A 14,542-nucleotide genomic window follows, 5' to 3' on the forward strand; every position below is an offset into this window, starting at 1 on the left:
GTGCCCCAGCTTTTTTTTATTTAATATTTATTTTGTTTGATATTAGTGCAGCCACTCCTACTCTTTTTTTTGGTTATCATTTTCAGGGAATATCTTTTCCTAGCCTTTCACTTTCAACTTGTTTGTGTCTTTGGATCTTGGGTCTTGTGTGGACAAGGTATAACTAGATCATGTGTGGGGTTTTTTGTTTTTGTTTTTTTTTTTTTTTTTTAAGATTTTATTTATTTATTTGACAGGGAAAGAGGTCACAAGTAGGCAAAGAAGGCAGGGGGTGGGAAGCAGGCTCCCTGCTGGGCAGAGAGCCTGTTGTGGGGCTTGATCCCAGGCCCTGAGATCATGACCTGAGCCAGGGGCAGAGGCATAACCCACTGAGTCACCCTGGCACCAGATCAAGTGTTTTTATCAGTTTTTCCAGTCTGTCTTTGATGGGAGAATTTAATGCTTTTACATTTAAAATAATGACTGATAGGAGGAACTTCTGTCATTGTGCTTTCTTTTTCTTATTCATTTTGTATTTGCTGTGTATGCCTTGAAGCCTTTTTGGCCCTTAATTTCCTGCATTATTATCATTTGTGTTTAGTAGGTATTTTGTAGTGAATTTTTCAGATTCTTTCCTCATTTTCTTTAATGTGTACTGTGTAACTATTTTCTTTGTGGTTAACATGGGATTACATTTAATATCCTAAATTTATAAGACACTAGGTTGAATTTATGTAATTTAACTTCAATAACATGTAGAAATTCTCCTTTACACCTCCATCCCTACCCTTTTCAGTTGCTTATGTCACAGTTTTACAACTTTATACATTGTTCAAAAAGACAAACTAAAACTTAAAAAAAATACTAATTTTCCAAATTATCTAGAAAACAGAATTTCAAGTTACAAACCAAAATTAAAGTAATAATAGCTTTTACACTAATAAATTTTTTTTCCTCTTAAAAGTATTAGTCTCTTAAATCCTGTAGGAAACAAAGTACAGTTACAAATCATTGTTATAATAATAATAACTTTTGTAATTGCCCACGTGTTTACCTTTAGTGAGATCTTTATTTTTCCATATGGCTTTGAGTTATTGTCTAGTGTCCTTTCATTTCATCTTGCAGAATTCCTTTGGACATTTCTTGCAAGCAGGCTTAGTGGTCATGAACTTCATCAGTTTGTTTATTTTTCAAGATTTTATTAATTTATTTGACAGTGATAGCACAACCTGGGGAGAAACAGGCTGGAGAGGGAGAAGCGGGCTCCTTGCTGAGCAGGGAGCCCAGTGACAGGCTAGATCCCATCATGGCCTGACCCAAAGGCAGACAATTAATGACTGAGCCACCCAGGTGCCCCTAAATAAATAAAATCTTTATAAAGAAATTTAAATTTGTTTGGAAATGCAGAGGACCTAGAAATAGGGCTATCTTGAACAGTGATGGTAGGGGGTTTGCTGTATTGGATGTCAAGACATGTAAAATGACCACATATAATACAGGGTGAAACTGGCTTGGGTATAAAGTAAATAGGTTAATAGAATGGATTCAGACATATACGGACACTTAATTGGCAGAGGATTGTGGAAAGGATGATCTTTTTAAATTGTGGTAGGCTCATTGAATATGGTAAAGAGTGAAACTTGTTTATTCACTATACATAGGAATAATTTCTATGAGATTATAGACCTAATTGTGGAAAGCTGAGCAATACGACTTTCAGAAGATAATACAAGAATATATGTATGATCTCATATTAGGAAAAGATTCGTTTTTCAAATGTTTGTTTTCAAGATTTGTATTTTCTTTTTAAGATTTCATTTGTTAGAGAAAGAGAAACAGAGTACAGGCAGGGGGAGCAGCAGGTGGAGGGAGAAACAGGTTCTTCCTTGAGCAGGGCCCTATGTGGGACTTGATCAGGGTCATAGGATCATGACCTGAGCTAAAGGCAGACATTTAACTGACTTGATCCAGCCAGGCGCCCTGTTTATTGTAATTGTAAGTGCCACAATAACAAATGTACCATAATGTTGTATCATGACCAAAAGGCATATTGAGAACCCAGGAGACATTGATAATGTTAGAGGACCTTGGTGAGATAATATTAGGAAGCATTTAAATAGAAATAAGGGAATACCACTCTTCTTGAGACAGGTTTCTGTTCTTGGCTTCTGTGGATATTCACTGTTCTGGCTCTCCCCTTAATCCTGCCTTTGGTAGCTCTTTTTTTTCTGGGTTTTAGGTGAAGGGTAGGAGGATCCCTGGTATACTGTGAAGGGGAGCAGAGAAGTACAGTAACTTTGATCTCTAGCAGTATAAAGGAATCAAGTGCACAGTGGGCTAATAAAGTATAAGGAATTGGTTTGTTGTTCTTGCCTTTGTGTGGAGTTAGTCCATTTTCATGGCTTCAGATGTAGTCTCTGCCACAATGACAGTTCTAATTTTTTTTTTTAAGTTCTTACTTATTCATTAAGTAATCTCTATGCCCAAAATGGGGCTTGAACTCCTTACCCAGAGAGCAAGAGTCGCATGTTCTTCCACCTGAGCCAGCCAGGTGCCCTGACAGTTCTGATTTTTATTGTGTGCCTTGTTTGATTATGTTGCTGGCACTTCAGTTTTACATGTCCTAAAGAGAACTGAACTCTATCCTTCCCAATCAACTCCTTTCATGAACTCCCCTATTTACTGGAACACCATTTTCCCATTTATCCACAGTTGAAACTTTAGCATTGTCTTCGATTTCCTATGAGGGATTAAGATGTCTTAAAGTATTTTAAGAGGTTTTCTTCTGAAGTACTATATTGTGTATTTAGTAGCTATTATTTTCAAAAGAAAAAGTTGAAAAGGGACTTTTACTTAGTACAATCCTTAGCTTATGGAGGCTTAGAAAAGCCTTAATGATTGAAAGAGGTCAAAGTCTATAGCTTTGTCCTGAAGGCAACTTTACTTCTGTAGTAGAATTAATATGTGTATGAACTAATTAGCAAAACTAGAAAATAAATCTGTTCTCAGATCAGTAGTAGAACCTCTGTTAATACCCACCTCCATTGTGAGGGTGTCTCTGGCTACCCTTTTAAAAATGCAGCACTCTCCCCTCAAAATACATAGTTGTACATGCTCACTCACTATACATTACTATTTATTTCCTGTCTCTGCTTTTTTTTTTTTTCCTTTCCTCATAAGTACTTAACACAATCCAATGTATTTTCCTCATTTGTCTGGTTTATTGCCTGTCTTGCCCTCTTCCCCCAACTTAAGTGTAAGCTCCATGAAGGCAGGGATTTTTGTTATTCTTGGCTGATGATTTTAACTGCAAAGTCTGATCCATCGTAAACATTGGAATATATAAATACTGAGGTGTTAGAGGCCTTTGTGAATTATGTGAGTAAATGAATTAGGTTATAAAAGTTGGACGGTAGATGTTTCCCAAAATTGGGTTTGCCTCTTGCTGCTTGTTCAGTCAAAAGACAAAATCAAGCCAAAGAACAGGGAAAAAGAGTAAGGGTTTTACTTGCTACCAGTAAGGAGAACATCAGGACTATTTCCACAAGCAGTGTCCTCACGAACAACAACACTGTGAAAGTTTTAAGCTGAGGGCTATTCAGGAAGGGGCGTGACTATGGAGAGTTCTATATAGAATGGGGGCAAAAGTCATCCTGGTTGACAGAATCCAGGTCCTAGTTGATTGAATCCATGTGGGCCAGCAAAGGTTGGCATCATCAGTTCTCTGTTCCAATTAGCTCACTGTTGGAGTGCTCAGAAGGTTTTGAATCCTGCAAAAATGACTCAAGAATGTATGATACGTGTTAGGTCATTGTTTACTTTTGAAACAGCACTGGGAATTTTATTATTGATTGATTGTCTTTGATAGGGTTAGGCTAATTCCTGGTCTGGTAGAGACTTAGTTTTTGCATTCCCTCTGTTCTCTTAGAATCCTTAACTGTGGAGGTTTTTTTTGTTTTGTTTTGGGGTTTGTGTGTGTGTGTGTGTGTTTGTTGTTTTTTTGTAATTCCCACACCTAAGCAAGTTCTGCAAGAAGTGTGCTTGGGCAAGTAGTACAGGTAGGAGATAGAACACATAATGGCTGGGGGCCTAAAAGAACTTCTTGTGTGTTAAGACAGCTATGACTGGTCTTTTTTTCCCCCTAGGCATCCCTAACCCTGTCTGCCTACACAGAGAGTACTAACTAGCAGAATAATTGGGTCAAGTACTTTCAAGCTCTGAACATTTTTTTCCTATTTTTAATCTTTACATATTTATTCTCCATTTTGTGGTTATTCTCTGAATGATGTTAGCCTTAGGGACCTTTTGGATAAAGTTGTTCAGTGGAGTCTTACTTAATGTTCAGAGCAAATACACTTTATGAAGTCAGGTTGCAGTTTTGATGCAGCTTTGTTATGATAATTAAGCAAAATATTTGAATTAAATGTGAATGCTACTCAGTCATATTTTATGTGACTGTAGGCAAAGATTTTGGATTTTAGGCTTAGAACCAGCTAAGTCCTCTCTGAGGATTGACCATTAAAATGCAAAATACAGTCTTTGTTTCTCTTCAGCTGTCTTCTTTATGGGAATGGGCAGTTTGCTTAGAGAATGAAGCCAGTCACCTCTTAACCTAGATCTTCTTCCATCTCATTTGATTAAATAGTAATATTTAGTATTATGTCGGGGCGCGTGGGTGGCTCAGTGGGTTTGAGCCTCTGCCTTCGGCTCAGGTCATTATCTCAAGGTCCTGGGATCGATTCCCGCATCGGGTGCTCTGCTCAACAGGGAGCCTGCTTACCCCTCTCTCTCTGCCTGCCTCTCTGCCTACTTGTGATCTCTCTGTCAAATAAAAAAAAAATATTTAGTATTATGATTTCACTGCTTTTCTATTGATAAATTTTTTGCTCCTATGCTGAGTTCAGGCTGTAGTTTTTTTTTTTTTTTTTTTTTTTTTTTTTAAGATTTTATTCATTTATTTGAGAGAGCGTGCACGTAAGCGCATAAGCAGGGGGAAGGGACTGAGCAGGGAGCCCGATGCGGGGCTCGATCCCAGGACCCTGAGATCATGACCTGAGCCGAAGGCAGCGGCTTAACCCACTGAGCCACCCAGGCGCCCCTGTCTGTTGAATATATTTTGTTGTCAGAGGGCAGCAGTAACAGCTGTGTCTCTGGAGCCAGACTGATGGGCTTTGATCCTGGTTCTGCCTCTTATTGTTGGACTTCTGAACCTCAGCTTCTGCAAAATAGGAATAGTAATGTTTCAAGGGCTATTTTGACAGTTAAATGAGTTAAAACATACTGTGTTTAATTAAAACAGGTACATGGTAAGGCTAAGTAGATACTTGTTGTTTTCATTTGTAAAATAAAAAGTGTAAGGGCACCTGGGTGGCTCAGTCATTAAGGGACTGCCTTTGACTCAGATCATGATCTCAGAGTCCTGGGATTGAGCCTGGCAGGGAAGCCTGCTTCTCCCTCTCCCACTTCCCTAGCTTGTGTTCCCTCTCCTGCTGTCTCTCTCTCTGTCAAATAAATAAATCTTTAAAAGAAAAAAAAGTGTAGTATACAGTGATTATCTTTTCAGGATAACAGAGAAAACCTTTTCTGATCATGCTAAATAGCATCTCCTGTTAACTCTTCATCCTTTACCCTCCTATATTTTACCATATGGCACTTACCATTTCTTGATATTAAAGGTTAAGTTTGTTTTCTCCTACTGGAGTATAAACTCTGTGAGGGTAAGAACTTTGTATTATTCATAGTTGTGTTCCCTCTGGTGCCTAAAACAGTATGTCTGACTTATAATAGGAATTCAACAAATATTTGGTTAATAGATGAATAAATTAAGGTATATGATGGCAACTAAAGGTTTTTTAGGAGGCATCTGTTAGATCGTTTTAATGAGTTACTGCTTTCTGTGAGGGAACACATTTTGTTTTGGCAGTGCCTCTGAACTTTTGTTGCCAAAGTCACTTAAAATCTTATCCGTCTCTTTTGTTAAGCTATATGTGAAACAGAGCCTGAACAGCCTGTTCGACATTACCCGTTATGGGTGAAAGTAGAAGGTGAAGTAGATCCAGAGCCAGTTTATATCCCAACGCCTTCTGTCATTGAGCCTATGAAGCCATTGTTGTTGCCTCAGCCAGAAGTTTTACCTGCTACTGTGAAGGGCAAAGTGCTCACTGGAATTAAACCTGCACGGGCTTATACTCCCAAACCCAATCCTGTGGTAAGCCCAGAGTTTCATCTTTTGTTGCAAGTTACAAAAGTCATTTGTAAAGATAATGGATTTCAACCAGATTTTTGGTTTGTATTCTGTGAATCATTTTGCTTTTAAGTAATACACCTGTAAGCATCAATCTTTAATTAGCTTAATTGCTGGCACTTTAAATGTCATTAAAAGTGGAGTGAATATACTAAGAATTCCTACTGTTTTTAAGGATAGCCAAATCTCTCTTCAGGAAGATCATATAAAGTTGTGTTCAAAAGTGTTTTAAAGATCCTGTTCTTACTCCTGTAATGTAGAATATTGAGTAATTGAGATGTAGTGCATACATATTTTTAGTAGGAAAGCATTCGGAAAAGTTTTAAGTAACTCATCGTTTTAAAGCTGACTTCTTTATATACAGTAACAGTAAAGATTTAAATAATAGTTGATATATGACTATGAAGATTGATAGGTAAAAGAGCTGATGCTTTTTCTGTTAAGAGCTTAAGCATTTCTGATGATTAAATCCGTTTCAGTCTTAAAGATGCCTTAGTGTGGTGCTATTTGATGTGGTCTTTGTGCTGATCCAAAACTACTTGTTACTAGGATATGATGAAATAAATAAAGAAAATGGGAGTCACTATTTAGAAACTTTTACAGATACTTGATAGAATAATTTTATATGTATTAAACCTAATACTAAAATACTTGGGCTTGTATTTTACATGTCTTTTGTTTTTCTAAAAACATTTCACAAAAGGATCAGTCTGTGTTGGATTGGTAATTCAGAAATGTGTCCTCATTGCAGATAATTTGAGAAGCACTGCTCTGATGTGACCTGAGATTTCTTGGTAGAGAACCAGATCCTTTCTGACTGCCCAAGATTTAACACATATTGATTCTACTCGTTAAAATTTGCATTTAAAAATTTCAAATGTTGTAATAGAGATAAAGATGAAACATTCTTTTCCTTTTGGAGTCTAGAATGTTTTTTCCCCCACTGTATTGAATGTTTTGTTTTATGAAACTTACAGATTCGGGAAGAGGACAAGGATCCAGTGTACTTGTACTTTGAGAGTATGATGACTTGTGCCCGAGTTCGAGTATATGAACGAAAAAAAGAGGAACAGAGACAACCATCACCATCCCCATCCCCATCATTTCAGCAGCAGGGCTCATGTCAGTCTAGTCCCGAGAACTGTAGTGTAAAGGTGATTTACTTATTGCCTAATTTGTCTTTTTAACTTCCATTTCCCTGTAGCTAGTATTAGAATTTACATCACTATCAGAAAAATTTGGAGTCATTCTTGAAGGGCAGAGAAATGTCATGTGATGAGTGTATCAGTTTGTTTCTCTGCATACTTGTTTTAGAGAACAATCCCTTAAGGTTATTTAAAGTACTATTCTTTCTGAAGCTGAAGTAATTTTTAAAAGTTTATAAACATTTCTGAGTTTTATTAAATCATTTTTCTGTGATTATTAGGATTTGTATCTGCATTAGTGAGTTTTCAGATTAACTGAAGCTTGTTCTATTAAACATCGAATTTTTTGCCTTCTTTACTAGAATACACTACGTATAAAGTGTGCTGTTAATTTTTTTCTTGGTGACTCAGTTACTGTCAAGGACATTAGAGAGCTAGGCTGTTTGTTTTTGCCAAGGCTTATATAATATGATAGTAATGCAGCTGTGCATATAGATGTGAAGCTGTTGACACTTGAGTCTTTCTGCTGTTTCAGGCTTCTTTCAGAGATTCAATGTTTATGTCCTAGTTTCTGTTGGTAATTATTTTGTGTTGAAGTATTTGTGTTATACCCTTCTTTAGGAGCCTGATTCTGAACAGCAGCCATTGAAACCAGTCACCTGTGACCTAGAGGATGATTCTGATAAATTGCAAGGTCTGTTTGAAAATTAAGTCTTAAGTCATTTTATAGTAATTATGGGACACACACACACACCCGAAACATTTTTACCTACCCCTTTTCTAGCTTCTTCTAAAAATAGAGATGATAGAGAAGTCTTTTCCTATTATTTGGACTGTTTATCACTCCTACTAAAAAATAAAATTCATTCATGTTGATACGGTATGTTATTTCATGAGACACTTAGGATATGGTTAATGATTCTCTCTCTTGTTTTTTTAAGATTTATTTATTAGAAACAGTACAAGTGGGGGGCAGGGGCAGAGGGAGAGAGAGAGAGTCCTTAAGCAGACTCCCAGCTGAGCGTGGAGCCCAATGTGGCGCATGATCCCAGGACCCCGAGGTCATGACCTGAGCCCAAATCAAGAGTTGGATGCTTAAGTGACTGAGCCACCCAAGCATGCCCTCCCTTTTTAATGGCATGATACACATGAAAAGTGGTATTATTTTTATAGCATATTGAGGTATTTGGGGGAGGCTGCTGGGGTAAAGAGAACCTGTCTGAGAACATAGCCACCTTGAAGGCTGAGGGTATCTATATCCTGACATACTTGTAATTAGCACAGTGGTTGGGAGACTGTGCTGTAGAAATCAGTGAAACAGACATCCAGTTAACACGTTGCTATGAATATAAATACCTGGTGAGCTAAATAATCTGCGCATAATGTAGAAATGGAGCAGTCATATCTAGTGTCACAGAAGTAATTCAGAAGTATTTGCAGTAGAAACTAGAAGTAGAATACACTTTTTAACCACAATAGTGGTTAAAAATAGTCTCTTGTTCTTTAGGATTGAATCTAGCTATCACATGTTACAAAGCGTCTTGCAAGTGTCTTTGCTTTTCCTGTATGGATAGCAGAACACCAAACTATATCAAATCTTAACCTTGGTTATAGGTCATGCTTTGTTTGCAAGGTGTAACACTTTCTTATATAATAGTTATGGCTTTTGGAGCAGTCTTAAAGTGAGACTCTCTTTTTACTAGTGACCCCAAGCAGCAGGATATCCTATTATAGTATGATTCTCTGGAATATTCCTTTTTCATGGAAAAGTCCCAAATTGTGAGTTGTTAAATTACCACTGGAAGTACATGGGATTCAGACACTGGGCAACTGCTCAATTTCTGTGCTGTTGGCACTTTTCTGAGAACCCAGGGAAAATAAAAATCTTTTAAAGTTCAGTACAAAATGCTATGATGCAGAAATATCTTTCAATTCCTTATCAGAGAAAAGCTGGAAGTCTTCCTGCAACGAAGGGGAATCCTCTACCTCCTATGTGCATCAGAGGTCACCAGGTGGTCCCACCAAACTGATAGAAATCATCTCAGACTGCAACTGGGAGGAGGATCGGAACAAGATTTTGAGCATCTTATCCCAGCACATCAATAGCAACATGCCACAGTCACTTAAGGTGGGCAACTTCATCATTGAGTTGGCTTCTCAGCGAAAGAGCCGGGGTGAGAAGAACCCTCCTGTTTATTCTTCTCGTGTGAAAATCTCTATGCCATCATGCCAAGACCAAGATGATATGGCTGAGAAATCTGGATCAGAGACTCCTGATGGTCCATTATCCCCTGGGAAAATGGATGATATCTCTCCTGTGCAGACAGATGCCCTGGATTCAGTGAGGGAGAGATTACATGGAGGCAAAGGTCTGCCTTTTTACGCAGGGCTTTCTCCTGCAGGGAAGCTTGTGGCCTATAAACGTAAACCCAGTTCAAGCACATCTGGGCTTATCCAGGTGAGAATTGCCTTTAATCTGGATGTAGCACCTTTTTCTACTTAGGTAACATCTCGATTTTTCAGAGCCCTTTGTGGGCCTTATATCATTTATCTTCACATTTCCTGGGAACTGGGTGACAAAACCATCTCTTTTTGTAATAGGCCTAGTTTATAAATGCATACCTCGAGTAAATTTTTGACACATTTACAAACGAACTGTGGAGCCCTATATTAGCTTATGATTTTATTTCTATCTTCTCAAAGTTCCTAACTCTCAAAATTTTACTGCTTGGTCTCTACTGATACTTTGACAACTAGACTAAGGAGTTCCATCTAGTTCTTGGGATTATTATTAATAAGTAGCTTTCAAAACAAAACAAGGTGAAATTGATTATAAGATAGTAGTATATGGTTGGAAGCTTAGAGAAAATTTTAGTTTTGCAAGGTGTTATTGAAAAGTATAAAACTTCTAAAAATTGCATTTTTTTCTTTATTTGGTCCATAGTAGGGTTTTTGCTAACATGATGATTGTCATAGTACAAATAAATCCTTGTTGTTTAGTAATTTAGACAGGTTATATTAGTAAAACTACACCGGCATCTAGAAAAGCCTTTGGAAGGAGAAGTTTTGAAGTAAAATGTAATTTTAGTAAAAAGGTTTTCTCCTCTTGCTCAGTGATATTAAATGCACTTTTATGTCAGAGTAGCAAATGGGTGGAAGTGTCTGACATGCTTGCTAAGGTTACTTGACTTTATTAGCTTGACCACTTCTCTGGGCTGTGGACTGTTCCATTAATATGACTCTTTGACTCATCTACTTAATTAAAAACTTTTTATTGCAGTTTATTCTTGATGGTGCTATGTAACTGGTTCTGTTGGTATTTCTTTTTCTTTTTTTTTTTTAAAGATTTTATTTATTTATTTGACAGAGAGAGAGATCACAAGCAGGCAGGGAGGCAGGCAGAGAGAGGAGGAAGCAGGCTCCCTGCAGAGCAGAGAGCCCGATGCGGGGCTCGATCCCAGGACGCTGGGATCATGACCTGAGCCGAAGGCAGAGGCTTTAACCCACTGAGCCACCCAGGCGCCCCTCTGTTGGTATTTCTTGAGGGGAACAGTGTTTTCTTATTTCATTTATTGTTTGATACTTTGAGAACAGAGACTGAGAACTGAGCTCATTTCTAGTGAGACTTGGGGACCCCCCCGCCAAATACAGGTTTAGAAATTTGTGTTCTCTCCTGTCTAGGAAAGCCACAATAAAATACGATTTTGCCTAAGCAGTCAGGCCACTGTAATGTAGGCTTTGGGGAAGCTGCTGAATAGTCTTCAGAGCAAGCCCCAAAGGAGAAGATGAGGTATTTTAGACCTCCAGAGACCCTGAAAAACTACAGTAAACTTTCCTTTAGGTTGGAAAGATCACATTCTTTATATCAAACTCGAGGCAGAGATATTCCTGATCTATCTGGGAATAATTGTGGTTTCATTTAAGTAGTAAAGAGTAATTTTTGTCTTTGAGGAGAGGTTGGCTTGCTGTAGCTATTCTCTTTACCAGTTTCCTATTACTTTAGAGAGTAGGGGTTTCTCCACCACACTTCACCCTCTCCCCCTTTCAGTGATGGAAAGGAGGAACAGAAAAGGATGTCTTCTCTAGTCACCCAAGAATAGGACTTTGAGGACATGGGTAAGAAATTAGAGAAGGTTTTTTTTTTTCCTTTCCTTTTTAAAAAAACAATTGTGCAGTCCCAGATGGACAGTGTGTCAGCTCAGGCAGTAGAGAAAAATCCTTACCTTATTTATTGATTACTTGTTCTGGTGGCCAGTGATTGTTTCTAAAGTTATAATTGAGTTTCTTCTAGCTTTTATCTTGAGCTCAAGTTTTGTCCAAGACATAACAGTATCTTCAGAGTTGAGTGTTTTAAAGACTGAAGGGGACCTTTTGGCTTAGGATATTATAACAATGGCTTTCTTGAAACTTAAAAGTAGATTCACCATATATTTTTCAAATATGAAGGATGCTTGAAGGGACCCTTGAGAGGGCTTAACTGTGCCTCCTTGGTCTTGTCAGAGAGATTCTGTGGAACACAGCTATTCATTTTTTGGTGGTGATTGTTAATAGTTTAATCACAATTGCTTAAGTAAAACCGTTGGATGATTCCTTAGATTTGACTGTGCCTCTCACATATCTAGGAGCAGATATTGATGAACTAAGGTAGTCTGTTTCCAAACTACCAAAATGAAGATGAGATTAGTTCAGAATATCAGATGGCAGCTTTTTTTTTTCACCTTCTAATATTCAGATTATGTATCAAATGGAAAAAGTCCATTTCTTTTTCCCTTTAAATCTGAAGAATAGACCTTTAAATCCTTGTAAAAATGAAACCCCTGTCAAGGGAGATAAGTTAGCAAGAGAATTTTATCTTTACAGAATTTCTCTTTGCCACTTGTTTCAGGTTAATGGTAAGAGTTACCCGCAGGCTAAGTTGCTATTGGGACAGATGGGGGCATTGCATCCAGCCAATAGGCTAGCTGCTTATATCACAGGCAGGTTGCGACCCTCAGTCCTGGACCTCTCAACCCTCAGTACTGTCATCTCCAAGGTAGCATCCAATGCCAAGGTGGCTGCATCCAGGAAACCACGTACCCTGTTGCCTTCAACATCCAATTGCAAAACGGCATCCTCCTCTGGCCCTACAACAAATCGCCCTGGGAAGAATCTGAAGGCATTCGTCCCGGCAAAAAGACCGATTGGTAAGTTGAACTGTATATATATTTTAGAAAGGCCTGTGCCTTGGTGCTTGGCCAGTGGATACAAGTATAGAGGTCGTGAAAATTAGAGAAATATAGAATTGGCATTGTTCTTATTCTTGATGGCTGTCTTTCCTGACCTTGTCTGTTTTTGGTAATTCTTCCTGACCACCTATGATAGTAGATGAATTGAACTCTAGTTAATAGTTAATTTCCAGACTTTTAGACTGGTTTTATTAATATAGAAAAGCCTTAGATTTTTAATTTTGTTTTTAAAAAAAGGAAGACTTACTCTTAAATACTTTACCTCATTTAATATTTCTTTTATGGGCACTGGTATTTTTGTAACCAGTCATATATATGTTCCTTGAACTTATGAAACCAAGGAGCTAGCAAATCCAAGGGGGTTGAGTTTGTGTAGTATAGGCTTAGAATAAAAAGCTCTTGAAAAACATAAGTTGGAAGTGTTGCTTTATTCTATTCATCCTGTTCTGTGAATGAAAACCTCATTTGTTTAATATTTCAATGCTGGAGTCTGTAATAAATTACCTTCTGAAAGTATTTTGTGTTTTAGCATTACGAGTATATGTAGTCAGTTTATTGAATTCTTCTTTTTGTTGTTCATATCTGTTTAGGACTATAAGTGTCCATTGCTGTATTCTTATTCCTCTGATGGGAAATTGAAATAATCCGGCTGAATGCTGGAGTTATATGAAGATGGAGGACAAGCATTGTATGCCTTAAAAAGACCCCATTTTACCATTTTTAAAGTAGCTTTAACTGGTGATTTTAAGTCCTATCCTGCCCTCTTTTGAAAAGTGTCTTTATACACTTCAGAAATAATGTAAAACTTAACTGTCTCATAAGAGGATAGCAGTTACAAAGAAGCGGAGGTGCTGGGACAGGAGGAAGTGGTGAAACAAGTTTTTAAAATCAGAGTTAGGGGAAGAAAAATCTCCTTACGACGTTCTTCACTGTTTTAGATGATGAAGTTGTGTGCTGCTATATTGCCTTTTTAGTGTCCTGGCAATTTGGCTATATTGCACAGTCAAAAGAATCTTAGTAGGAACACCCAGTTTTAATCCCTTTCATAGTATTATAAAGGTTTGGTTTGGGTTGAGAGAAGTGTTTGATTTCTGTGGGTGGAAATTGGCACATATCATGCAGGTAGGTAGTACCTGTAAGAGATTGACCCAGTGGTGCACAATAAATGTTGATAAACACAATCACTAAGAGGATAAAATATGAGAACTGAAGATATTTGACCTGCAAATTTTTATTTGCAGCGGCTCGACCCTCTCCTGGTGGTGTGTTCACACAGTTTGTGATGAGTAAAGTTGGAGCCCTGCAGCAGAAGATACCTGGAGTTAGCACACCCCAACCCCTAACAGGGCCACAGAAGTTCAGTATCAGACCTTCTCCAGTAATGGTCGTCACACCTGTGGTTTCTTCTGAGCCAGTTCAGGTGTGCAGCCCTGTGACTGCTGCTGTCACTACTACCACCCCTCAAGTGTTTTTAGAGAATGTTACTGCTGTGACACCTATGACTGCTCTTTCTGACGTGGGAACTAAAGAAACTACTTATTCTTCTGGTGCCACCACTGCAGGGGTTGTTGAGGTTTCTGAAACTAATACCAGCACCCCTGTAACACCTTCCCAGTCTACAGCCACTGTGAACCTTATCAAAACGACTGGGATAACTACCCCTGTGGCTTCAGTTGCTTTTCCTAAGTCTTTGGTAGCATCTCCTCCAACTATAACTCTTCCTGTTGCTTCCACTGCCTCCACCTCCATAGTCGTGGTGACCACAGCTGCATCTTCCTCCATGGTGACCACACCAACTTCATCTCTGGGCTCTGTTCCCATTATACTCTCGGGAATTGATGGGAGTCCACCAGTGAGCCAGAGACCAGGTAAGGCCTAGATGTTACTAGCTGGTTTACCTACCATACAACTGTTTATATCACTTACGGTTTGGTTAGGATTACGGATAT

At 38.3% G+C, this 14,542-nt stretch overlaps 1 protein-coding gene across 5 annotated transcripts in view; it reads left to right on the plus strand.

Moving 5' to 3' along the window:
• Nucleotides 1–14,542, plus strand: part of LOC111158227 (MGA, MAX dimerization protein) — a 103,554-nt gene that overhangs the window by 63,979 nt on the left and 25,033 nt on the right. Inside the window, exons 10-15 of one of the 5 annotated variants that reach the window (XM_022520152.1) lie at nt 5,961–6,187; nt 7,201–7,377; nt 7,990–8,062; nt 9,312–9,826; nt 12,254–12,551; nt 13,835–14,461. In XM_022520152.1, the coding sequence (XP_022375860.1) occupies nt 5,961–6,187; nt 7,201–7,377; nt 7,990–8,062; nt 9,312–9,826; nt 12,254–12,551; nt 13,835–14,461 (1,917 nt within the window). The remainder of the gene's footprint in view (nt 1–5,960; nt 6,188–7,200; nt 7,378–7,989; nt 8,063–9,311; nt 9,827–12,253; nt 12,552–13,834; nt 14,462–14,542) is intronic. The other 4 variants (XM_022520166.1, XM_022520155.1, XM_022520160.1 and 1 more) reach the window with 4 other exon arrangements.

Source organism: Enhydra lutris, unplaced genomic scaffold, assembly GCF_002288905.1.
Source record: "Enhydra lutris kenyoni isolate GAN:26980312 unplaced genomic scaffold, ASM228890v2 scaffoldscaffold4, whole genome shotgun sequence".
Classification (NCBI taxonomy): domain Eukaryota; kingdom Metazoa; phylum Chordata; class Mammalia; order Carnivora; family Mustelidae; genus Enhydra; species Enhydra lutris.